Below are 25693 nucleotides of genomic sequence, written 5' to 3'. Positions count from 1 at the left end.
GCTTCCATCCAAGATTAAAGATGGTACCAACATTGATATTAACAATTTACACTTTCTTGGAGTTATGCTCTTTGTACTCACATTCCATTTGAACACTCGAATGTATGGGCTTGTCATGGTTATTTGGTGAATTTTCCTCTTGTGGTGGAGGTGGAGTACGCATGTAGGAGTGCTTTTCTCATGCTTGTCCAACAAGTGGAATAACCACCCTTATAAGGAGATCTTACTCTCTCTAAACTATTACTATAAAATTAAATTTTTGTCCCACCCCTTGTCATGCATGAATAGTTCAATTAGACATTTAGAATTTTCAGAAATTGTGAACTTAGTTAAATGGGCTGGGCGAATTTAAGAAAAAAATCCAACATAATTTTTGCAAAAGAAAAGGTGCCTTTTGATTTGGCAGCGCGCCATGAATCTTGGAAATTCCATGAGACCATCTGTAGGAACCTTCAGATTTGAGGGAGCCTCAGCCATCAGGGTAGCATGTGATGTCTCCTTAACTCTAACTTTGCAGATAATGAGAAACTATCTTGGTCAAATATATGTTAATTCATGAGTATACTATAACACCTATGTAAAGTCATATCTTGATCTTTCATGGCTTAACACATAAGCTAGAGCAAGGTTTATTTGAGTTTCACATAAGAACATCTTTATTTTTTCTTCTTGATCATATCATATTTATCTCTTCAAATTGATGATCTTGATGCCAATATTTAAGGTATATCTTTTTCTTTCTGTCATTCATAATTGGATCCAACATATGATCTACAAGCATTACATATGGAGTATTTCTTTATATAAAGTCAAAGAAAATATTAGTGCATAGGGATTATCATTAATTACCAAAATCACATATAGAGTCAATATTACATGGATACTATTGGGACTTCTCCGAGTGAAAATTCATGATCCGACTTTTGTGGTTACATCAGGTGGCGGCGACGCTTGGACACTGTTTCCTTCCTAGAGACATGTCGTTTTTGGAGAACCTCATTCGCGGTCAGGATGTTGCTAATGGTGGTGGTTGTATTTACGGCTGCGAGTTGCTGATCACTATGGCGGGGGCCTTTTATATTTATTTATTTTCGTTTTTAACTGTGTGCATCCTCGATGTCGGATTAGTTCTTGACACTATGTTGTTACAGAGATCGGATGTAATTGGTATCTTTTTTAATATATATTTCTTTTGTTAAAGAAAGTCCAGAGTTTATTGAGTGCAGGTTGCAAAGCATTGCTTCCATCCAAGATTAAAGATGGTACCGACATCGATATTAACACTTTACACTTTCTTGGAGTTATGATCTTTGTACTCACATTCCTTTTGAACACTGGAATGTATGGGCTTGTCAGGGTTTTGTGGTGAATTTCCTTCTTGCTATGGTGAATCTTAAGCTGCTTATTTTCGATATTTATTAGCAAACGTCAAATTGTATTATGATCTGCTGCGCGCCATGAAGCGTGGATATCCCAGTAAACCATTTGTAGGCACCTCCGGATGAGCATCCTGTTGTCTCCTTAATTCTGACCTCCCAGATAATGAGACCCTCGGATACCATTAAGATGGAAACGTGAGGTAGCTAGGGACATGGCGCGCGCACACGGCCGGCCAAAGTGGCCGGGAGCATCAGCATCGTATGCTAAAGCCGGCTTTGGGCTCACATGGACGGGGGGTGCCGGTGGGTGCTTTCTCGTAGATTTGGAGGAGATGGCAAGTGGAAATAAAGGCCCGGAGAGAGCATGATGTAATCCGCTTTTCCTGGGGGCCAGCAAAGGCGACGATAGAGCTGACCGACTGACGAGTAGAGGATCTCTACCTTCCCTGCCGCGCGCTATCTGCATACCTCGTTATGCCCTGCAGCCTGCAGGGGCGGAAACCCTGATATCTCGCTTTCCAGGATTCCTTTTCGGTTCGGGCGAGAATGGAAATCCGTTCTCTCTGTCTGTCCTGCTTCAGGCATATGCTTGGCTGCAGCGTATCTGCTGCACAACAGGAGATAAATAAGACCAGAATACCAGCATGATTGTGATTTTTTAAGTCAAGTTTTACTCTCCGCAGCTCACTACAAAAGAAAATGATTTCGGGCGATCTGAATTTTTAGCTGAACAATCATTCATTCATGGCTAAAGTCCTTTCACTTGATTTACAGATAGAAAGATGGATTGGATTGGACGAACAAGACAACGAGTAAAGGACCATTTCATTTCGATTTTTCTCGTCTCTCCACAGGCACACGAGCACGAACGCAGCAAAGCAGTGCGTGCGGAGGAGAATAAATTCTTCCCTGCTTTGCTTTGCTCCTCCTTTCTTCTCCCACTCCGTCTCCGAGCACCGAAGAAGTAGCATGGCAGGGCGCTCCTTCCCGGCGAAAAGCTCGCCTTTGTACGCATCTTTCACCCGGGAAAGCCTAGCTACACGCGCGCCCCGGCCGCCACTACCGTCGCCAGAGGTTCGCCACCGCACCATGGCTCTGCTTCCGGGAAGCTTCTTCTTCGGTCCATAGATATCTTCCAGCCTGCCATGCATCCGCCGGCCACCACCACGTACGCCGGCGCGCCTCCCGATGCATTTACGCCGGGCACTCCCTAGCTATGCCCATCTCCAGCTCCATCATCGTCATCATCATCTCCATGATCTCCATGCACGCACAGCTTTGCCGCTTTCTGACAAAATTCCCCGCCCTTTTTGTCGAGGGGCGCTGAAAGAGAGGAGGACGCGGGAGGAAAGCTCGAAAGCCCCGGGTGGGTGGGCGTGCCCGAGCCGAATCTTGGCATTTCTAGGGATTCTGATGCCGCCGCTTTACGGTCTTTTGCTCTTGCCGGCCGAGAGGAGCGTGTCCTTGACGAGACCGACCCGCCACCACCCTCCCTCCTCTTCCCCTTCCCTGTGGCCTGTGGGGGTGAAAGAGGGGAGAGAAGCTTCGGCGCTGCTTCCTCTGCTCATTGCCGCCGCTATTTATAGCCGACGTATTACGTAGTCACACTCACTAGTCACTGCAGAGCCAGCTCACTGACCTACGCCGGCCACCTCAGGTGAACCTAGTGAAGTGAGTGTGCATTGCAGCGGTACGAATTCGGGATGGATTTGAAGAGGGTGTTGGACGTGGTGGAGGAGGAGGTGGTGGACGGCGACGAGGAGGAGCTCGCCTCCCCAGACGCCAAGCGCCGCAGAACGCTTCTCCAGTGAGTGCTACAGTCTTGGCATTGTACAGAATGGTTTCAATTTTTTTAGTTTGCTGGGGTTCTGAAGATACTACGTTTTGCCATGTGCAGTAGCAGCTCGATGCAGGAGGCCATTGGCGCGCAGTATATGCAGAAACATCTGCCCAAGCTCGAACCGTTTCTGCGCAGAGTTGTAAGCACTTCCCTTTTGTTTCTGAAGCAACTACGATCATGCTTAGGCTGCAGAACAAGTACATCTAATTAATGGTGTAATGTGTTGACTTACGAATTCAGGTGCAAGAAGAGGTGCACAATGTCCTTATCCGACACATTGATTCGGCAAACAGGTTAGCTTTCGACATATCACATATGCGCTAGCGCTGTTTATTTTCCTCAAGGTTGTCTATGAATACTGAAACACTGCTAGAACTTACAATTCCAGTGTCCTAACTCCTAACTCGATAGTAACAGTCCGGGTCTGGATTTTCTACTCATAATGCTGTCGAGAAACCTCTGAAATGCTGGCTTATGGCATGTTACTGAATTCATGCAGCCATTGCCTAGTGCAGTGTTAGGCTTATGACCGTTTGACTGCTAATTCAAAGTACCAAAAGTGTGCACTTACACGTTCCTGACTTAAACTCTGCTTTGTTTTCCTCAGGCTTCCCCTGCAACTGAAGACCAACAGTAAAAGATACAAGCTGCAGTTCCAGGGCAACCTGCCTCAGACCCTTTTCACCGGCAACAGGGTGGAAGCAGAGAACAAGCAGCCACTTCGAATCTTTCTCACCGACGCCGCCAGCAACCAGCCGATCACCTCCGGCCCCTTGTCCTCCATGAAGGTCGAGCTCCTTGTCCTCGACGGCGATTTCAACGCCGACGAGCGCCTTGAGCACACCGAGAAGGAGTTCAGCGAAAGCATAGTCTTCGAGAGGGAAGGCAAGAGGCCGCTGCTGTCCGGTGAGGTGATCATTGTGCTTGAGAAAGGTGTTGCGTCTGTCCGCGACATCTCCTTCACGGATAACTCCAGCTGGATAAGGAGCAGGAAGTTCAGGCTCGGCGCTAGGATGTCTCGGGCGAGCTCCATCGAGGAGCGAGTGCAGGAGGCTGTGAGCAACCCTTTCCTGGTGAAAGATCACCGTGGTGAAGGTATGCCATTATTATTGGTTTCAGATTTCTCACAGACGTCGTCCTCCTGCCATGCTCTAACTTGGTTGAACTTTTATGTTTCAGTTTACAAGAAGCATCACCCTCCTGCGTTAGCTGACGATGTGTGGCGTCTGGAGAAGATTGGGAAAGACGGTGTTTTTCACAAAAAGCTCGCTGACTATGGAATTCACACCGTTCAAGACTTCCTCAGGAACTTAGTCATGGATCAATATGGACTCCGCGGGGTAAGAAGACTAGCCTAGCCTGCCTCTTTTTACCAAGTTTTCTGCATTAGGTTCAGTGTTTCTTAATTACGTACTAGTATGATGTACATGTTCTCATCAAGTGTACTATGGTGCATGCCATTTTCAGTTACTCGGCAGTGGAATGTCGAACAAAATGTGGGAGTCGACCGTGGAGCATGCCCGGGAATGCGTCCTGGACGACAAGCTCTACTCCTACTGCAGCGGGCACGGAATCATTCTGCTGTTCAACTGCATCCATGAGATCATTGGGGTCGTAGTCGGGAGTCACTGCTTCTCCTTGAACGCTCTCAACGAAACGCAGAAGGTAATTAAATATCAACAATATACGGCAGATGTACACAAAACAGTTCATTTCGAACAGATAAATCTGTCTGAAGAATAAATCGACTATCATAATTCATAAATAACAACATCATCGTTGTTGCAGGCACTGGTGGTGAAGCTGCAGCAGGACGCTTACAAGTTCCCGAACCGCATCGTGGAGTTCAAGGTGCAATCCCAGTCTGCCGAGAAGTCGCCGACAGCGCAGGCCCCGCCGATGCCAGGTCCAGCGATCACACAGAACCCCGGCCTTCCTCAAGGTGTTCATTGCTTACCATCCATCAGGTGTTTGTTGGTTTCATCCTGAGACCTAACTAAGGTCATAGCACGCATCATCTAACACTCGCTTTTCTCTTTGATCAGGGGAGCCAAACCCGCGGTATCATGGCCTGCTGAAACCACTGCCACTGAACGAGACCCTGGAGGATGTTCTGCAGGCAACGACGGGCGCCAGCCACCACCATCACCAACATAGCGAGCCCTGGATCACGAACAGCTTCGACGCCAGGGACCCATTCGACATGCTGCAGTTCAGTAGCTCGTCTCAGCCGTGCGGTATGCTGCTCTCCAGCACCGGGGCTAGGTTGTGATTGATGGCATCACGAGCTTTGACTGCTTCAGGCTGATCTGAGCTCGGCTAACTGTCTGCTAACACTCACAGGTCGTTATTTGTTTAGGGGGCGTGCGTGCAGAGAAGGAAATAAGTAGGTAGCGTACTAGGATTGGCAGGAAGTGAGATCGTGTATTTCGTTTTTGTTTTGTGACCTCTGATATTACTCTGGAGTTTCCTAATGCTATAGGATCAGGAAGCTCCTGTGTGCAAAATGTGCTTTTGTTCCGCACTAGTGCTTTCTGCTTAGACCTGTAATCTTTCTCTGCTCACACAGGACAGTGAAAAGAAATAAACCTGCGATCTTTCTCTCCTCACATGGGCCTACCTTGCACACTAGTAGAGGTTAAGAACATGATTTGATGTTTCGGCTCTGGCCATTGGAATTATGTAGTAGCATGTTTACCTCATTTGCCCCGACCAGAAAATTAGAAGGGCAAACCTTGTACACTAGTAGAGGTTATAAGAACATGTTTTGATGTTTCGGCTCTGGCCATTGGAATTATGTAGTAGCATGTCTACCTCATTTGCCCCAACCAGAAAATTAGAAGGCAACGATGCCACAAATTTAGAAGGATCTCATACTTTTGTTCTCGTACTTGATACTTCGTGATCTTTAATAAAGGGCCGTGTGCATCAATTGATGCAGATGCTGGGGCTATTGCTCCTTTATCTAAAAAAAAAGATCTCCTTCAAATCACCTACACCGCACCAAGACCATTGCGAATACTAGCCCCCAACCACAGAGCCAATACTCTCACATGATAAGGTGTTTCAAGAAGGGTAACCTATCAACATAAAAGACATCACCATATTTCAACATTCACGCATGCTTTCTGTCTTCCTCGCATCTTGCTTGCAGTCCCAAAGATCAAGGAGGGCTTGGAGTTCATGACCTGGAGGTCAAGAATTCAGCTCTACTGGGTAAATGGCTTTTTAAGCTACTTACCGAAGATGGGATTTGGCGAACTATTCTTCGGAGAAAGTATATTGGCTCGAAGATATTATCCCAAGTGGTTTGGAAACCTGGGGATTCACACTTCTGGGCTGGTCTTATGGCGACAAAAAATGTCTTTTTTTGACATGGGACTTTCTCGATCAAGAATGGAGAACAGATACGGTTCTGGGAAGATGCTTGGCTAGACAATGCACCCTTAAGTGAACAGTATCCCGCTTTGTATAGAATTGCTCGTTGCCAAGGTGATACCATTGCAACTGTAATGGCTACTTCACCTCCGAATGTGACATTCAGACGGGTTTTACTTGGACAAAGACTAGCGGCATGGAATAGCTTAATTCAGCGGCTCGGAGATATTCATTTATCGCCAGAACCAGATGAATTTAGATGGAATCTTCTTGTAGATGGTACTTTTTCTGTAAAATCCTTATACAATGCGATCCTTCTTTCTGATTTACCAGTTGATAATAATAAGAAGATTTGGAAGATGAACATACCATTAAAAATTAAATTTTTTGGATGGTATCTTCGTCGTGGGGTTATTCTCACCAAAGACAATCTTGTTAAGCGGAATTGGCACGGAAGTACACGGTGTGTTTTTTGTCATCATGATGAAACCATCAAACATTTATTCTTCCATTGCCAGTTTGCGAGATCTATATGGTCAGTCATCCAAGTAGCGTCTACCCTGTATCCTCCGACTAGTGTCGCCAATGTCTTTAGCAATTGGCTTCATGGTATCGATTCAAGGTTTAAGTTGCTTCTTAGGGTGGGGGCGCTAGCAGTAATCTGGGCGCTTTGGCTATGTAGAAATGACAAGATCTTTAATGATAAAAATTGCTCTTTGTTGCAGGTGTATTCTCCGTTTGTGGTTACCTCTTCAGCGTGTGGAGAACCGAGACCTATTTACGGAGGTCTGTACACGGTTGGAGGATACGGCAAGGGATACTTTTTCCCTATATGGGTGACACCATAGTCTACGGATAGTAGCTCAACCTACACCTTAGGCGTCATATGATTCATCGTTCCGATATGTATCTCGCTGAAGTCTATATAACCCCCACAAGTTTAGGAGTCTGGACGCTACACCCCCTTAACTTTAAACTATCACACTTAACCCCCACAAGTTTACAAAATCGGGTAACTAACCCCCCCTCACCACATGATAGCTGTTTTCTACACCGGTTTTGCTGAGGTGGACCGTGGTTTTGTGCCAAGGAGTGGTTCTTCCCGGATGCCACCGCTGGGCGGAAAATGAGCAGCAACAACGACAGGTGAACATCCCAACTCCAGGAGGTGCATTATCGACAAGAGCTGGCTCGCCGAAGTCGACAGATCCGACAGTACTTTTGGCCGGGAGCAACACATGCACTGATCTGTATCTAAGCTATAAGCAAACACACATATTGATGGATCCAAGCTATCTAGCTGAATCCACGCATCAACACAACTCGCTGCTAAGCTTTTTGTTGATTGGGAGCCGTGAGCCCGTGTTATCCGATGGTGCTCATGGGGATTAAGTCCTAGGCGCGTTTGAGTGTGCACTGGCTGCAGCACCAGGACCCTGCCACGGAGCTGCGTCTCGTCGCTGGCCACGAACAGCTCGCAGGAGGTGGTGCGCTTGCTGGAGCACGCCCTGTGCGTGCTTGGCTCGCCGCAGAGGGCGCGCACGGCCGCGCTGTGCTTAGACCTCCTGGCATGTGGAGATTGCCAGTGTTGGAGGTGAGGGTCGAGCTCGCCGCAGCGACGACAGAACACGGGCGGCACATGTGCATGTTGACTATTATTTCAGCAATCCACTGCCATGTTGGGCGAATAATAGAGTGACACCTCGCCAAAACCAGCATGCAAAACAGCTTACCAAGACTGAGGGGGTTAACTGCCCGGTTTTATAAACTTAGGGGGTTAAGTGTGCTAGTTTAAAGTTAAGGGGGTCTAGCGTCCCAACTCCAAAACTTGTGGGGGTTATGTGGACTTCTTTCTTTTCTTTATGTAACTTTTTTCACTTGAGACAACAAACGGTCGTGTGCATCCTGGTTATACAGAGGCTGGATATAATTGCTTCTTTAAGTAGTAAAGCATCCTTTATCGAAAAAAAACTTGCTTGCATCGTCATCAGACCACATCATGAAAACAGCTGTTGTACATCATTCTGTTAGGATATGAATCAGTGTCCACTAAAGAGTTTCAGCCTACCACAAGCCAGAGTTGCGTTACTGTATCCTCACATATCAGATGTACAAGTGATGGATGAAAAATGCAGCTAAAGCCAACACAGTTAAACATGTAATGCAGCAGTAACTTGGATATAAAACATTAGTTGGCCAGTTCCATATAAAACACATTCCAAAGCAGCATCGAGAAGCCTAGCTGTCGCTTTCTCAAACATTTTTAGGCTAGCCATTTCACTTTACATGCTAAGTTACACAAAAGAAACTAGTCTTGAAGTTCCGGTAGCCATCTTCTCAGTGCGAATGGAGATTTCATCAGCGCCATTGGTAGACTCCAAGCATGTTAGTAGCCCAATATCTTCAGTTCAGGCTAGAATACTGTTAGTTTCACCAAACGATACTTTGGTCCAGCAGCAAACAGTTTATTCTCTCCTTTTACATCAAACAGAAAACTGAACCAGAATCTACTTCTCATGGACAAGGACCAGGCCTGTTGGTATTTTCAACTGCATGCAGTCGAGCGGCTAGATCTTTTACCTTCCATCGCATCCTTCTTTTTCCTACATCCTGAACAAAGATAAGGACAAGCCCATGGTGTTGACGGGGCAGAACTGTAACCTCCTTCATTATCAGTTATTAAATCTTCGAATGGCACGTGGTCCACTTGGCAGATCGCGCAGCGGAATGGGGGCACATTTGCTTTTGATGGAGAATTCCTCCCCAACCTGCGAAAACTAAGGTGTTAATGTGCAGTCAAAAGGCCTAAAATGAGAGTGAACATTCCATGAACTATCAGATGACATTCCTTAAGCAAAAAAAAAGTCAATCATCAATATATCTCAGAAGGCAGGAGATAAATTGTACCAGAAGCAAGTGATGAGGACATGAATTTATTATACAGGAAAAAAAAGGATAGCCAAAGTGAGACGATCCTAGCTGTAGTGCAATTTGTGCATTCCAATACTAACCATTCTCACAAACCTAACCTTCTACCGACGGTGAGAAAAGTAGGGTAGTTCAGTAGTTATATAATCCACTCTTCCAGACCACCTACTAGGCTACTATAGTACTACTGCAAGACAAATGCAAACTAAGAAAGGTGATATTCTATTACATGACATAAGTTCTATTACTGGAAGAAACATGACCTCGAAATTAATGTATCCAAATAGAGGTCATCTCAAAATCCACGTTGGCTATAGGCAGCCAGAATTTCATGAGCAATATATTTTTAGCATATTACTTAGCTTTTTTTTGACCCTGGTTTACATTTCTAATACTCTATTAATTTTCAAATAATAAAGGAATATTTAAGCGATGCAAAATTAAAATTAGAAGTTCTGAAAACTAATTCCTCAAGGATTATCCTATGTCAGACATACGCAAAGGAACATAACTGAAAACTCCACAAAAAAACTGATAATTTGTCACCATGAATGTGAGTAGATATTTTTCAAGTACACTAGACATACACCTAATTAAAAGAGTGAAAATAGGTCTAGTAATTCAATAGCACCAAATATAAAGGCATGGCCAGTACCCAGAACACAGTGCATAATGTCAATTCAAGAAGAACTTGTGTGATGTTGCTTTACTGCTTTTCATGAAATGTCAGATAGCTAAAGATGAGATTGAAGAATTGACAGAAAAAAAAACACTACCAAAGCTAATCAGGAAAAGTTCAATTAGAGGAGTGGACAGAGCCACTTGTTCTGCGCCATCCAGAAAAATTTATCATACATCATCAAAACAGACCAGGAACAATGAGATAAAAGTGAAGTAAAAGAAACTTGCGCAATAACAAACTACAAAATTCACATATGGTAAATCAATGCATGACAAAAATCGTGTACTTACGGATACAAGAAGCACGTAGAACAATAAAATGAACTGCAAGAGGAGAATAAGAACATGCCTTTCTTCCAACATTGCAGAGCCCTCTTCAAACAATTCCTCCACAAAGCCAAATGAAGCAGACTTTTTTTTATTGCCAAGCTTTCCAACAGAGCTATGAGACCGCCTACCAAAAAGAAGAGACCTCAACTTGTTCTGGTTATGCTTTGGAGATGATGGTGCTGATGTTGAACCATGATCAGATGGGATGATGTCAACAACTACACAGGTCGTGTCATCTTTCAGTCCAGTTGTCTTCAGAGCTTGCTGTAGAAGCAAAATTTAATCTCGATAAGATGGTCAAGATAATCAAGCATACAATAGAAAGTATGGGACAATGTAGCAACTCCAGCGACATGCATGCTGACCTTAACGACAAGCTTTGCAGCCAGTTCTGCAGGCAAACCTCGGCACGCTTGAGCCGCAATCTCTGAGGACACTGCATCCCATATTCCATCTGATGCAATTATTAGCCTTCCTCCAGCATTTGAGAGCTACGACAACCCAAAGCACACATATTAGTCAAGATACACTATAATAAGCTACACGTACTCCTGGCATTTTATCAAACTTTGAAAATTCACCTTCACTTGCTTGACATGTGGAATTGGCACGATGAACTCCCCAACATCGGTATCCCCAATTGATCTTGAAAGGCACAATCCACCAGGCCAGCAACGGAGAGGGCCAACCTAAAAGAACAAACAAAACTATTTACATCCAAATCCATATTCAAAGGTGCTTTCAAAGCGTGCAGTTGTATCCCTGAACTGTTTTCCCACTAGAGGGCTACCTGTTGTCCACCGCAGAGGTTCAGCCGGCTGACCTCCCCTCCACTCGCCGTGACACGCTCCCGCTCCTCTACATTCTCCTCTAGCCTATGGTCGACAGGTAGCAGCGAGACCATACCACCATGAGTGTCCAGGATGCATCTGGAGTCTCCGACCGACGCCACAGTGACAGTGAATCCATCAATGACGACCAAGGTCGCCGTCGTCCCAGACATCTCACCTGCGTCAATTCCCAAAGTTAGAATATTGGCAGCCAGGTTAGCCAACGGCATTACAAGCATCTCGCAGTCTCACCCTTGCGCTGAAAGTCAATGTCCGTCTTGACAAAACCCGCCACAAGCGCGCGCGGCAGCACCTGCAGCCAGTCGTCGCGGCTGATACCCTGCGGCACGGCGCTCATCACGTCCTCCAGCAAGTGCTCCTTGCTGAACACCGCCGCCGACACGCCATTGTGCCCGTCGAACACCTACCAGCAGGCAGATCCAAGAAAACAAACATGGCCTTCTTAGGTAGCCGAGCCCGAAAGAAAACAAAAGGGAGAGCAGCGAATCGGATAGAGCACGTACGGCGAAGACGGAGAAGGCGGAGGAAGGGTCACCGGGGATGCGGAGGCAGTCGGGCTTGACGAGGAAGTGGTCCTCGCCTCGCTTGGCGAAACCGGAGTGGCCGAACCGCACGAGCGGGCGCTCGGAGCCGCCGCCACGGAGCTCGCGGCCGATCAGTGTTGCCAGGGGTAGCGCACGGGGCAGCTTCTCCTCGATGGAGTCGCTCTCCATCACAGCCACCGGCAGCAGTCCTAGACGAGAAGCATCCCCCAAAGAACCCACTCAAATGGCACCATTTCTTGGGCGGAAAACCTCTGGCCCGTAGCCCCCGCAGGGAAGGCTCGGAGCTGGATCTGAGATTGCGCGATGCGTCCTCCTATTTGGGGGCAATGGCGCAGCAATGCGGACGGCGGCGAGCTGGGATTTTGGGGAATTCGGCGGAGAGAGTAAAGGAAGAAGAACGGGAAGTGCGGAGAGGATTTTTGTCCGCCGTCTCGAGGGAGTGAGGTTGAGAGCATTCTTGTGATTTAGAAGGGGGTTTGGCGCAAATACTTCAAGCTTAAAAACTTAAAATAAAGAGTACGTGCAAGCTTGCAGTTGGACTAGTGCTGGTCGTCTACAACTTTTGGATTAAGAAACATGTGTCCACACCGTGATTTACTCATGCTTGTCTGTCTGACTGCCAAAGCATCTAGTACTATGTGTTTTCTCCCCACAAAAGCAAAAGCAATGGTGCCACTTGCAAACTAAAATGGTCACTAATAGTTTTGGTGTGTGCATGAACCATGCTACAGTTACCAAAATCCCTCTGTGGCACTCGACCGCGTGGTCGCTTTCTCCGAAGTGAAGCACTTGGCCCGCGCGAGATAATTTCTTTTCTGCCGCATTGCTTCATCTTCATGTTCAGACAACCGTCCACTATTTTGTTTAAGGCAATTGGTCTTCGCGTTGGCTTCTCCTTCACTTTAAGAAATATTTTGAATCGTCAAATCTCTTTCCCCTCCGCTCGTTGCTTCCTCTTCTCTATCTCCGGGCATTCAGCTGCGGCGGAGACCGCAATTTTTCGCAGGGAAGAGCGTGGGGTCATCTCCAACTTGTGCTCTTTTCCGGCGAGCCGTTGAAAGGATCGGGGAATCAAATCGACGGTCTATTTATCCAGATATGGCGGTAGATAAACAATCGATGATGGATTTTTCTCTCAGAGAGGTTCGTTCTTCTACAAATCGATTGATGTAAGTACTATTTATTGTCGCATGTGTTACTGGTTTTAGGGTTTTTGTGGTCGAGTGTGGAAAGCCGGATACGTTCATGCACTTGGTTATCCGTTGACCTAGTTCATCGGCGTTTCATGACCACGGGATGTGCACATGTGCACACCGAAGGTCGTGCCTAATTTAAGGATTAGCAACATCGCCCATAGGTGAGCGGTCGACCTGAGTTTTCAGGTAGAAGTCTGTTGTTGAATCTCTCATTAGCGTAATGTAGTGTTTTTTGTGTGGTTGTTGTTGTAGGTTATCTCTTATCCACTATTATTGTTTTGCAGATTGTGATTGGTCAAAATTGTTGCGTTATAATTTTGTATGACTTTAGTTGTTCTATCAGTTGGTGTGGCTTGATATGTTCACCAATTTCTTGGGTTGATTCCGTGTTTGCTTCTCTGTATATTGTGTTAGATTATTATAGTTGGTTAAAATTATTATGGACGATTGATTGCGTTGAACAAATTATCAACATTCTAGTTGAATTCTGATATCAATATGTTCTGCTCTATTGCTTTGTCTTCTAAAATACACTGTTGTTTTGCTTACCTTTTTTGTTTATTTGTTTCTTGATTCGTTTTTGTTAAGGTGTTTATAATGTTGGGTTGTTTCCTCTATTGTGTTTGTAGACTCCTATTTGATGGATGACAACAAGAAATATATCTGTGATCAGTTAGCGGTTTGCAAAATGTCGAATGCCAGTGAGCGGCATGTCCTACGACTAGAGCAATGGAATCCTTAGACCTGAGGTGGTTGCAAAATTCGACATGTGGACTAGCCGACTTTGACGTTGCATAATTGATAGCTATAAAGAAAGGTGACTCTTGGACAAACTCCAAAGAAAGTCGCGTGACGTGGACGCACCAAGACGAAATTTTCCCCTTCAACTCGTTAAGATATTCTATGGGACCTCTCATGTGATATGATTCGAAGCATGACCATGCATAACTCGATTAATTATTAATCAAGGTTGTACGGCTAAAGTGTTAGTTGAACAGAATCATGTATCAATATGAACAAGAAAAGAGAATTAAGTCGGCATTGGCATGTCGAGTCACACACCTACGGTTTACCACCAATATCGTGAGTCAAAGGGAGTCAGTCAAAATATCACGTTGATAGCCTACTCGTTTTAACTGGTAGCCGCTATGCTTTCCTAGAAGCATATACGTCGACTAGCATTCCTCGGGCGACTCCGCTTTGAGCGTGACTTGGGCACAAAGTGCGACTCAAAGCGTGGTTGGCTTACTATATGCCTATGGGGTCACACACTAAAGAGGTTGTGACTGGGTGGAAGAATATTTCACCTAACATGGAACCTAGTTGGGTCAGACACAAACCAGGCATGGATAGAGACAGTCGGTCGGACCCAAGTTGCTAGGACTAGGGTTTTGGGGTGGGGACACCTAGGGTTGTCCCATCACCCATTCTCTTATAAGGAGGTGTGTGGGGTCCCGGACTAGCTGTACGAAACACCCATTATGCATACACATTCACGATCCCATGATCAGTGTGTCATGAAGGCATAACCGAACTGGTATCAAATACATCATCCATTACAGTACCGAATAAAAAGATTACAACAGGTCACATGATCAATACTTACATAAGAGCCATAATGGCAGGGGATCATCAACCACACAGCGGAAATACTTCAGACGAAAGCGTTCGCATGGCCCGAGTCATGCCATAACCCTACAGGCAACTGACTGGGAGAACGTTCCTAGCTCGCATATACGTCGCCAACTCCTTCTTCATCTGTTGAGTTCCACCAAGTCTGGCCAAGTAAATAGCCAGAGACAAAACCATGAGTACATTATGAATTGTACTCGCAAACCACCTTAGAGAGAAGTAAAGGATATGCATATTTGGCAGTAGCAAGGAGCGGGAACTATTCTAGGGTTACAAGGAGTTAGAGATAGTTCCTCTCGAGAATATGACACCTCTATATCTTTATTGAAAACCTTTTTGAAAACAAGTTTCTTTTGAAGACTAATAGGTAGGGCTGATCCATTTTCCTTTCCGGCCATCTCAATATGACCAAAACAACTTTTCCAGTTTCCATCGTACCTTTCAGGTACATTTCCACCAGTCCCACTGGTATCATTTCCCAAAACATTTTTGAGAAAATACTTTTATAAACCAAAACTTTTTAGTGCTAAGCAGCAGCCTTCCCAACCATCCATAACCGTGAACACGGCTATTCGAATAGTTTTCACTCTGCAGAAGTTGTACACTTTCCCCACAAGATCCGGTAAATCCGTCGGGATCACCCCTGGTTCGCCATGCGTCACAACACGAGGCTTGGATAACCAATCGCAGTTTTTCGCTTGCTTGCCTTAGCCTAAGACATGCCGAATGAGTTGTACCTACCAACGCCAGAGTCCAGGATGCCATTTACCTAGGAGTTGCAAAGTCCTCGACACACCCGACCCTCTGAAATGACATCCAACCACTTAGGCATCTTTCAATGGGAGCTCATACGTTGTACCCCGCGTACCTGAACAGGCAAATGGGTTGCGTCCCTTCTCATGGGAAGAACCCGGGTCGAAGCATCCTTGGTCGGACTTCCACTACTCTTGCAGTACTCAAACTAAGGCGAGGAAAACTACTACGCTACGCCCCGTGACCACTTTGGGGTAATATGGTTGCACTGTGTTTTAGTACGGGTGAATACTTAGGCGCTAAAGTTTTTGAAAACATTTTCTTTTCATCCACTTGCCTCCAGCAACTTTCTTTCCAAACCTTTTTGCCTTCCATAAAATCACACTTGGGCAGGGCTACCCCATTCCAAGGTTTTCAAAAAAAACTTCTTTTCTTGAAAACATTGTCACAATCATTTTTCCAGGGCTCCCAACCTATAGTCCACTCTTCTTGAAAAATGGCGACGGGAATAGGGTGATAAGCACCATATCACTAATAGGGGTTTGATTAGTAGGTACCAACAAGGGCTGCACCCTAAGGGTGGAATTAATAAAACTCCGAGTGGCAATAACCACTCACATAAATAAATAAATAAATAAACCATGCACTTTATAAAACTGCTAGTAATACAAGAGTAAGATAATTAGGATGAGATACGCATCAAGATGTGGCTTTCCTTGGTTCGCTATTTGTCCTTGGACTTCATCTTCACGATCCATCTACCCTTCCTTCCTCTTCGAAAACTCCACCACGATCCTCTCATCCTTCTCCGATAGTTTTCGCATTCTAACGTCGCAAAATAAAAGAGAAGGCAATCAATCCCTAGGCATGGCATCAAACCACACAACAAGACACAACATCCAACCACTAATTTATAGACACTAAACACATCAAGTAATAACACCTAGGGCAAGATGGTCATCTTATCTACAAAAGGTCTAGTTTTACCGTTACTAGAAAAAGCATTAACATAACATCTATTAACTAAAAGGGCTCTGCCTCACACCAATACATAACCCACACAGATATGGTAGGTAATGACTTTTGGAAACAACCAGAAGATGCCTGGTGTCAAAGTTCATTACAAAACATTTTAAACAAATACAACCCAATTTCCCTATGGGTAAATAAGCACTAGCATCAAATTAACAAGCCACTCCATAATAATGCACATAAAATTTTGGTAAAAACACAGAGAGTAAAGCTTGATTTTTTAAAGCTACAGAAATTGGATTCACTAAATTTGGGTTTTAAAAACAAAAGTTATGATTTTTATAAAACCAGAAACGACTTAGGAACCAATTAAATGGCCTAAATCTTTATGTGAGTCACAAACATGCATGCAGCACACCTGCTGGAAGCTATCGACGTGTAGAACACACTTGCACTGGAATCACACAGAAATAAAATTTTAAACAATTTTAAAGAATTAAACAACACAAAAACTAGGCCAATCCAATTCCTAAACACGCAAGCACCAAAACACAATCAACCAGAGACAACCATACCAATGATATCTGCAACCATATGTGACCTAACAAAACTAGTTTGGCATTTTTCTGAGCTATAAAATAATTACCAGAGACAACCATACCAATGATATACCAAATATTTTTCTGAAATATTGCTTCTGTAGAGTTTTTACTAAAAAAATTCACTGAGAAAATATTTCCTCTGACCTGGATACATCCTAACATGATATCTATCAGGGGGGGCTTGGTTTTGTTGCAAAATAAGTTATATTTTTCAATATAAAAATCAATAAAGGACCTACTGGCCAGATTTAGGTTTCTAAACCACACAAAGTCCAGGAAGCTCCTGCTACTCTAACCTATGCCAAAATGAAGCCACTGGGATATACTTTCTAGCAAAATTGACCTCACTGAGAAAAGATAACCAGAGCTCTCACAAATAATTAAACTCTACAGAAGCAATATTTCAGAAAAATAATTATCAGCAATTTTTTTTAATAGGAAACCACATGCATGCAACTGTAGGTGGTTTAGAATTTGTTTCATAACATAAGGAAATTTGAATCAAGTGAAAATCATGTGTGAGGAATATTTGGTGAATTAAAACTGAACTAGATCTAAAGAATGACCCTGAAGAATTAAAGGACTTCAGACCAATTAGTCTATGCAATTTTATATTTAAGGTGGTCTCAAAGTGCTTAGTGAACCGGTTGCGGCCTCTTCTACAGGACATCATCGCCCCCATGCAGAGTGCCTTTATCCCGGGGCGCCTCACCACCGATAATGCTCTAATTGCCTTTGAGTGCATTCATGCTATCCAAACAGGTTCAGCTGCTCGCAGGAAGTTTTGTGGACTGGCGGTTTCTTGAGGGAGTTTTAGCGAAATTGTGGGGGGGATGACCCCCGGTATGCCAAAGGCATGCCAAACCGGATGGTTTAGGCCATCAAAGTACCGGTTTAAAGGTTGTTCTGGATAGCGAAGGTTGATTCAGGGAATCATACCGGTATCCCAAGAAGGGGGATACCGGAACTAGCTAAGAGCGTACCGGAATACCGGAACAGGCTACACTGTAGCACGTCGGCAAAGACCAGTAAAAGATGCTCTCCAGAGCTAGAGGACAAAAATGAGCGAAGCACTTCAGCTTTAATCGAAGCCATGACGCCAAAGGCAAAGGATGACGTAAAAGGTGCCGGAGGATGTCACAGCTTCTGATTAAAGGCATACCGGCATCACCGGTAGCTAAAGTAGCTTTGTAAAGTAGTTTGTCTAGTCAAAGACCCCATTAGGGTTTCTAGGGTTCCTTCCCTTGTAAGCCACCCTCTCCCCTATATAAGGAGAGGGTGCACAGCCCTTCGCGGGCACGTTGCGTGACTCTAGGTTACGAAGCTTGTACACAGAAACTTGTAAGCACTTGTGATGAAGAAATAGAGAGATCTAGTGTTGTTCTTGTTCTTGAGTTCATCATCTTCTTCCTTCGGCCAAGGCCAAGTTCTTGAGGAATCCATCCGGAAACCTCTCCATCTATACCAAAAACCCTCCCCTGAATCCTCTAGCGTCCATTTGGCCCCAAGATAAGCCATCCCATGGCATCTGTCTGTTCACCACGATGACAGTTGGCGCCCACCATGGGGCCAGAAGCGGCGCTTGCTGGAGTTCATATTCGAGCGGGCCTCCTCACCGTCGGCGGCGAGCGCACCGAATCCGGCTAATCCGGGCGCAGCGTGAGCTAAACCTAACCCTATGTGAGTATAATGCTGCCCGTGGCTTTGCTTCTGTTAGCGCTCAGGCTGCAAGGATACCGGAAAACCGGCTTAGAGCTCGCAACCTAGATCAGGATTTGCGTAAGGAGATTCTTACCGGAAAAACCGCTTCTGCATCGTTGAGCATGGTAGAGGAACCTAAGTATAGCAGTCCGGATAAAACCATAAAAGCTGCTAAGGCTGCAGTAGAGGTGTGTGAATCCCTTTCCGGAGATGCTTTGGCAAAACAGCAAGAGCGTGTCAGGGAGCTGCTTGATACCATCGAGCAGCAAAATGCTGAGCAGCTAGCCAAGTTGAACAAGGCTACGGCTTCGAAATCCGTGCATTCAACAAAGAATGCCGGAAGCAAGTCCCATGGGCAGGCATCGTCCCCCCATCCGGACAAGAGAAAAAAAAGAGGTGAATGCGCAGCAGATGACTGTGTACGATCCGGTTCTTGCCGGAAAACAACAAGCCGGGCGACATGAGGCCGGTAGAAAAAGCCAAGGGGCAGATCGTGGCTACGCCAGATACAGCTATGCCAGAGATGAGTATGCCAGTAAAGGTGAAATCGGGCAAAATTATCGTGTACCAAGAGCTGCTTATGCAGAGGAGGAAATGCCTCCGCCAAGGTACTGGCAGGCAAGGGCCGCGGTACCGGAAAGATATGATGAAGCCGATTCGGCAACCGAAAGAGTCGGAACCTACCGGAACCCTTTGGGGGAAAGGTTGGGAGAAAGATGCCTACCAGACCGGGATGCGAGGCACAGGCTGGATAGGATGTATTTGTCTGAGATGGTTGAGGCAGAAGGTCCTCCGGGTCCCAAGTGTTTTGGCCCGCGGATCATGAAAGAGGAACCACCAGTTCGCAACTTCACGTTGCCCCGCGATACAAAAACATACGATGGTAGCACTAAGCCGGAAGATTGGCTCGCGGACTACGTGACCGCAGTTTACGTTGCCGGCGGCGGAGGAACTATCGCTGGTGGAGGAAACCGGCGTTGGGCCGTGAGAATCGTGCCATCCTTCCTGGTAGGGCCAGCGCGCATCTGGCTGAACAACTTGCCGGCAGGAAGTATAAACGACTGGTTGGACTTTGAGGAAGCTTTTGTAAGCAACTTCAGCACTACCTACCGGAGGCCAAACAGGCCGCAACAGCTTGCTCTATGCACGCAGCATTCGAACGAAACAGACCGGGATTACCTGACCCGGTGGAACTCCACAAGGAACTCCTGTGAATGGGTAATCGAATCGCAAGCCATAGCTTGGTTTTGCAATGGGTGCAGAAGAGGTTCACCTTTGTGGCAAAAGCTGCAGAGGAACATGCCAACAACTTTGGCAGAAATGATACGTGTGGCGGATAGCTATGTATTGGGAGACCCAATGCAACCGGCAGTGCAGGCAGAGCCAGCACAAACGAGCCAGCCACGCCAGGATCAGTACCGGGATAACCGGCACAACAAAAGAAGGGAAGAATTACCGGATCGGAGATACGGTCTGCAGCAAGTTGCTGCTGTGCAAGAAAATTCTGGTGCCAGCGGCAGCCAGAGGCAGAAAACCGGATCGCAGCCGTGGGCGGGTCCTTAAAAACAATGGGTCGAAAAGAAACCCTGGGGCCAGAAAAAGAACTGGTAGGAACATGCAAAATATACCATGGAAGCAGCTATGGACCAACCTTGTCGGTGGCACACACCGAATCCGGCTAATCCGTCTAACCATTTGACGAAGGATTGTTCTTGGACTAGGTACCTGATGCTGAAGGGTGCGGTAAAAGATGCGTGAGCGTAGGGCTGTAGCACAATACTACCACCATCACAAGATATGCTGCATCAGCACCCATTACCACCACCACCACCGCTTACCGGAGCGAATGCTTTACCGGTGCAGCCTCAGCCAAACCGGCAGCAGCACCAGCAAGTTCATCAGGTGGGTGATGGCAATGGCCAACCACCACCACCGGCACCTTTGGGCCGGAATGTTTACCAGGATCCGGACATATGATGTGTTGTGTTCGTTACTGAGCCAACTGACAAACAAAGCTTGTACCGTCGTTCCATGGAAGTAAACGCAGTGATGCCGGCAGTACCAAGGTACATGCTGTGGTCAGATCAGGAAATCACCTGGTCGTTCAAGGATCATCCGAAAATCATGCCTAATCCGGGTGGTTATGCTCTTGTTGTGGATCCAATCATGCATGGGCCAACGGCTCGAGTACGATTCAGGAAGGTGCTGATTGACAATGGAAGCAGCATAAACATTATGTACCGGCACACCATGCGTACGCTGGGAATCACTGAAAACATGTTGCAACCAACTCACACTATGTTCCATTGGATCGTTCCGGGTTTGTCCTGCTCGCCCATGGGAAAAGTCCGGGTGGATGTGTCGTTTGGAGGACGCGACAATTGCCGAGTGGAAAATGTTCTGTTCGAAGTGGTGGACTTAGATAGTCCTTATCATGCGATGCTGGGGAGACCGGCATTGGCCTCGTTCATGGCCTCAACTCATATGGCATATCTCAAGATGAAGATGCCGGCACCATCTGGAGCCCTAACCGTTGTGGGAAACTACAAAATCTCACTGGAAACCGCTTCCGCCGGATCAAATCTGGCCGAATCGCTGGTGATCGCGGAAGAAAAAAGGAGAATGCAAACTGCGGTTGCGCTGGCTCAGTCCTCATAGTTGAGCTTAGCTGTAATGAGTGGCAACCTTGGCACGCCGGCGTTCAAGCCAACCAAGGAAACAAAAGACATCGTGCTGGACCCGGCTTACCCTGAGCGCACCGTTCGTATTGGTGCCGGTCTCAGTGAGGCATAGGAAAGCGCGCTCGTCAACTTCCTCCGTGAGAATCGGAATATCTTTGCTTGGTCTATTGATGACTTGGTAGGTGTTCCGAGGGAGTTGGCTGAGCACTCTCTGAATGTCCGGAAGGATGCGAAGCCGGTAAGGCAGCCGCTGCGCCGGTTTGCTGAAGACAGGAGAAAGATTATCGGAGAAGAGGTGACAAAATTGTTAGTTGCCGGTTTCATCGTGGAGGTACTGCATACTGAGTGGCTAGCCAATCCGGTGCTGGTCGAGAAGAAAAAAGAAGAGAACCTTGAAGCAAAAGCTCCAAAGGTGTGGCGCATGTGCATCGACTACACCAACCTGAACAAGGCTTGTCCGAAAGATCCTTTCCCTTTACCCCGGATCGATCAAGTGATTGATTCCACCGCTGGATGTGAACTGTTATCGTTCTTGGATGCCTATTCCGGTTTCCACCAGATTCCCTTTAAAAAGGAAGATCAAATAAAAACTGCGTTTATCACCCCGCACGGGGCTTATTGCTATGTTACTATGACTTTCGGTTTGCGCAACGCTGGTGCAACGTACCAGCGCTGCATGCAAAAGTGTTTGTTTGATCAAATCGGTAAGAATGTGCAAGTCTATGTGGATGACATTGTGATAAAAACGAAGGTCAAGGAAACCTTGATCGACGATTTGAGGCAAACGTTTGATAACCTAAGAAGGTTCCGGATGAAGCTCAATCCGGCAAAATGCACCTTCGGTGTGCCAGCCGGCAAGTTGCTTGGCTTTCTTGTGTCTAGCCGGGGCATTGAGGTTAATCCGGTAAAGATCCGGGCCATAGAAAGAATGGCAATACCGCAAGAGCTCAATGATGTGCAAAAGTTTACCGGAAGCTTGGCATCGCTAAGCCGGTTCATAAGCAGGTTGGGGGAAAAGGCCCTACCGCTCTATGCTTTGATGAAAAAGTCTGATACCTTTGTCTGGACCCCTCAGGCAGACGCAGCGTTCAAAGAGCTAAAAACAATGCTAGCCACTGCTCCTATATTGGCCTCACCTCTAGAAAGAGAGCCCATGTTGTTGTACATAGCAGCAACAAATCGGGTTGTGAGTGTGGTGGTTGTGGTTGAAAGAGAAGAGGAAGGAAAAACCGTGCAGAGACCGGTATACTACCTGAGCGAGGTGCTCTCCCTCTCAAAACAAAACTACCCTCACTTCCAGAAAATGACCTATGGCGTGTTCATGGCCGCCACAAAGCTCAAGCACTACTTTGAAGAGCATCCCATGAAGGTAGTGAGCGAGGCACCAATTTCTGATATCATGGGAAACAAGGATGCTAGCGGCAGGATTGCAAAGTGGGCAATTCAGGTATCACCATATGTACCGGAGTACGAAAGAAGGGACGCCATAAAATCACAAGCTTTAGCTGATTTCTTGGTTGATTGGGCAGAAATGCAATACAAACCGCCAGAACACAAGGTAGAGTACTGGAAGATGCACTTTGATGGATCCAAACTCAAGGAGGGTCTGGGCGCCGGTGTGGTGCTTACGTCGCCTAAGGGAGATCATCTCCGGTATGTTTTACAAGTGCACTTCAGAGCATCAAACAATGTTGCTGAGTACGAGGCTTTGATCCATGGGCTCAAGGTCGCAAAAGAAATCGGTGCGCACCGGATCATTTGCTATGGAGATTCGGATCTTGTGGTGCAGCAGTGTTCCGGAGATTGGGACGCAAAAGATGCCAACATGGCCTCATACCGGTTTCATGTGCAAAAGATTGTCGGCTTCTTCGAAGGTTGTGAGTTTCACCATGTGTCGCGCGCGGAAAACGAAGCCGCGGATACTCTCTCTAAGCTAGGTTCTTCCCGGCAGGAAATTCCTCCCGGAGTGGCTTTGGCTCACCTAAGGACTCCATCGATCAAACCGAGTCCGGAATCAGAGTCAATTTTTGTACCGGAGTCACACGTTGTGCCAATGGACATTGACGAAGGAAACCCGGGGACTGTTCCGGTAAACACGGGGACTGCAGTGTCAAAACCGGAAGAAGCTATGCTGGTGGACAGTATGGAGATAGACGTACCGGTATTCCTGGTCCGTGAAGCACCGGCTTGGGTTGAACCTATTAAGGAATTCCTGATCAACGGCTCCTTGCCGATTGACGAAAACGAATCGAGAAGGATCCAGAGAAGGTCCAAGGCCTACACTATCATCAATGGAGAAGTATACAAAAGAAGTGTTACCGGTGTCCTCCAGAGGTGTGTGGAACCGGAAGAGGGAAAATAAATGCTGGTAGAGATTCACCAAGGAGAATGTGGGCACCATGCTTCATCAAGGGTCTTAGTGGCAAAAGTGTTCCGGTATGGGTTCTATTGGCCCACAGCTTTGGAAAACGCTGAGGACTTGGTACGAAAATGCAACGGCTGCCAGCGGTACGCCAAGCAAAATCATAGCCCAGCGTCCGGCCTCAAAACTATACCATTGACTTGGCCATTTGCTGTTTGGTGCCTTGATATGGTAGGTCCATTTAAAACCGCAAGGGGCAACATGACACATGTACTAGTAATGGTGGATAAGTTCACCAAATGGTTGGAAGTAAAGCCTATCGCAAAGTGTGATGGGCATACGGCTGTGAAATTCTTAAAAGATGTGATCTTGCGGTATGGATACTCGCATAGCATCATCACTGACATTGGCACAAATTTTGCTCAAGGTGAGTTCAAAAGATTTTGTGAGGATAACAATATCCGGTTGGATTTGTGCTCCGTTGCACACCCGCAAGGCAATGGCCAGGTTGAAAGGACAAATGCTCTGGTGCTTCCCGGTATCAAGCCAAGGCTAGTTGAACCGCTTGAAAAGTCGCCAGGATGTTGGCTAGATGAGCTGCCATCCGTGCTGTGGAGCATCCGAGCGACGCCGAATCGGTCTACGGGATACACTCCGTTTTTCATGGTTTATGGGGCGGAAGCCGTAATCCCAACCGATATCATTCATGATTCACCAAGGGTTCAACTCTATACCGAAGAAGAGGTAAAAGAGGCCCGAGAAAACGATGTGGACTTGCTAGAAGAAGCAAGAGAGCTGGCTTTGGCAAGAACAACCATATATCAGCAGAACCTCAGACGCTATCATAGCCGGAAGGTTAACCCGAGGGTTTTCCGGGAAGGAGATCTGGTGTTACGCCTAGTGCAGCGCACTGAGGGACGCCACAAGCTCTCACCCCCGTGGGAAGGACCTTTCATTGTGAGAAAGGCTCTGCACAATGATGCCTACTACTTAATCGATGCACAGGAATCGAAGAAAGGCAAGGCGGACAGGTCCGGAGAGGAAACCAAGCGCCCATGGAACATAGCACTACTGCGTCCTTTCTATTCCTGAAGTTGTGTTGTAAGAAGTTCTTTTTTGTACCTTAATGCTATGAATAAAGATGCTGGCACCTCGAATGAATCTCGGGGACTGCCTCTACCGAAAATTGCATGTAATGTGTTTATTTTTTCAGTTTACCGGTTGCTTGATGAACATTTTTTCTTTTCGGTTTAGTAACGTGCTAAACCTACCGGAGTCTTCGACTATGCTGTTGTCCGCAGACCGGCTTCATGGCAAGCAAGATAAACCGGTAGGAACTAAGCACGTGAAACACGAAGAGGATGAATGGGAACAATCAATCCGGAAAAGTTTAACTAACCCCGGTTATGCCGGTTTTTTGTGAAAAATTTCGAATTTTTTCTAAGTTCAAGAAAGTGCTTGCTTGGCAAAAGAACTTTGTGACTCATACGCCAAAAAACCCAAAGAGGTAGGCAGAGGCAAAGCGAAAGAACCAAGTGTGCATCGGATTGGATGCCGAAACAATTCTGGAATCTTCACAGTGCAAGATCAAAGCAAACGATATGTAAAATGCTAAGTTAGCGCATAAAACTTAACTTAAATAGTTACCGGTAAACAGATACCGGCACAATTGTTGTAGCACAAGCAAAAGAAATGTTGAGTTTTATCTTACACCATAAACCCCGGCATACCGGGGTAGAATTTAACAAGCTTAAAAGTTTTGAAGCAACATGCAAGGAACACATGGTGAAAGTTCAGGCAACGGGGAGCTGAGCACCGGTCTCAGGGGCTTCCGGGGGAGCAGCGCCTTCTCCGGCTCCTTC

The 25693-nt window shown here is 46.3% G+C and overlaps 2 protein-coding genes across 4 annotated transcripts; one reads left to right on the top strand and one right to left on the bottom strand.

Annotated features, from left to right (window-relative positions):
- The first annotated feature begins 2756 nt into the window (after nucleotides 1-2756).
- On the top strand, nucleotides 2757-5828 carry LOC127295681 (calmodulin-binding protein 60 D). Of its 3 annotated transcripts, none has more exons than XM_051325678.2 (8): nucleotides 2757-3186; nucleotides 3277-3358; nucleotides 3460-3512; nucleotides 3827-4314; nucleotides 4399-4559; nucleotides 4687-4884; nucleotides 5008-5186; nucleotides 5265-5828. In XM_051325678.2, exons 1-8 carry the CDS (start codon nucleotides 3083-3085, stop codon nucleotides 5374-5376), a joined length of 1377 nt encoding a protein of 458 aa, XP_051181638.1. In that variant the 5' UTR covers nucleotides 2757-3082; the 3' UTR covers nucleotides 5377-5828. The 3 variants fall into 3 exon arrangements, with proteins under 3 accessions (XP_051181638.1, XP_051181637.1, XP_051181636.1); XM_051325677.2 differs by having other exon boundaries at nucleotides 2781-3186; nucleotides 3280-3358; nucleotides 5008-5161; XM_051325676.2 differs by having other exon boundaries at nucleotides 2783-3186; nucleotides 5008-5161.
- A 2919-nt stretch (nucleotides 5829-8747) lies between these two features.
- On the bottom strand, nucleotides 8748-12401 carry LOC127295680 (probable protein phosphatase 2C 33). Its single transcript, XM_051325674.2, has 7 exons — nucleotides 11891-12401; nucleotides 11619-11790; nucleotides 11327-11544; nucleotides 11118-11225; nucleotides 10902-11027; nucleotides 10556-10800; nucleotides 8748-9365 (listed from the first exon to the last, which is right to left on the bottom strand). The coding sequence occupies exons 1-7, from the start codon at nucleotides 12098-12100 to the stop codon at nucleotides 9143-9145; spliced, it is 1302 nt and encodes a 433-aa protein (XP_051181634.1). The 5' UTR covers nucleotides 12101-12401; the 3' UTR covers nucleotides 8748-9142.
- Between the last annotated feature and the right edge of the window lie 13292 nt (nucleotides 12402-25693).

The sequence above is a fragment of the Lolium perenne genome, chromosome 4 (genome assembly GCF_019359855.2).
Source record: "Lolium perenne isolate Kyuss_39 chromosome 4, Kyuss_2.0, whole genome shotgun sequence".
In the NCBI taxonomy this organism is placed as follows: Eukaryota; Viridiplantae; Streptophyta; class Magnoliopsida; order Poales; family Poaceae; genus Lolium; species Lolium perenne.
The sequence above is the reverse complement of the archived record's forward strand: the minus strand, read 5'-3'. Positions and strand labels throughout refer to the sequence as shown.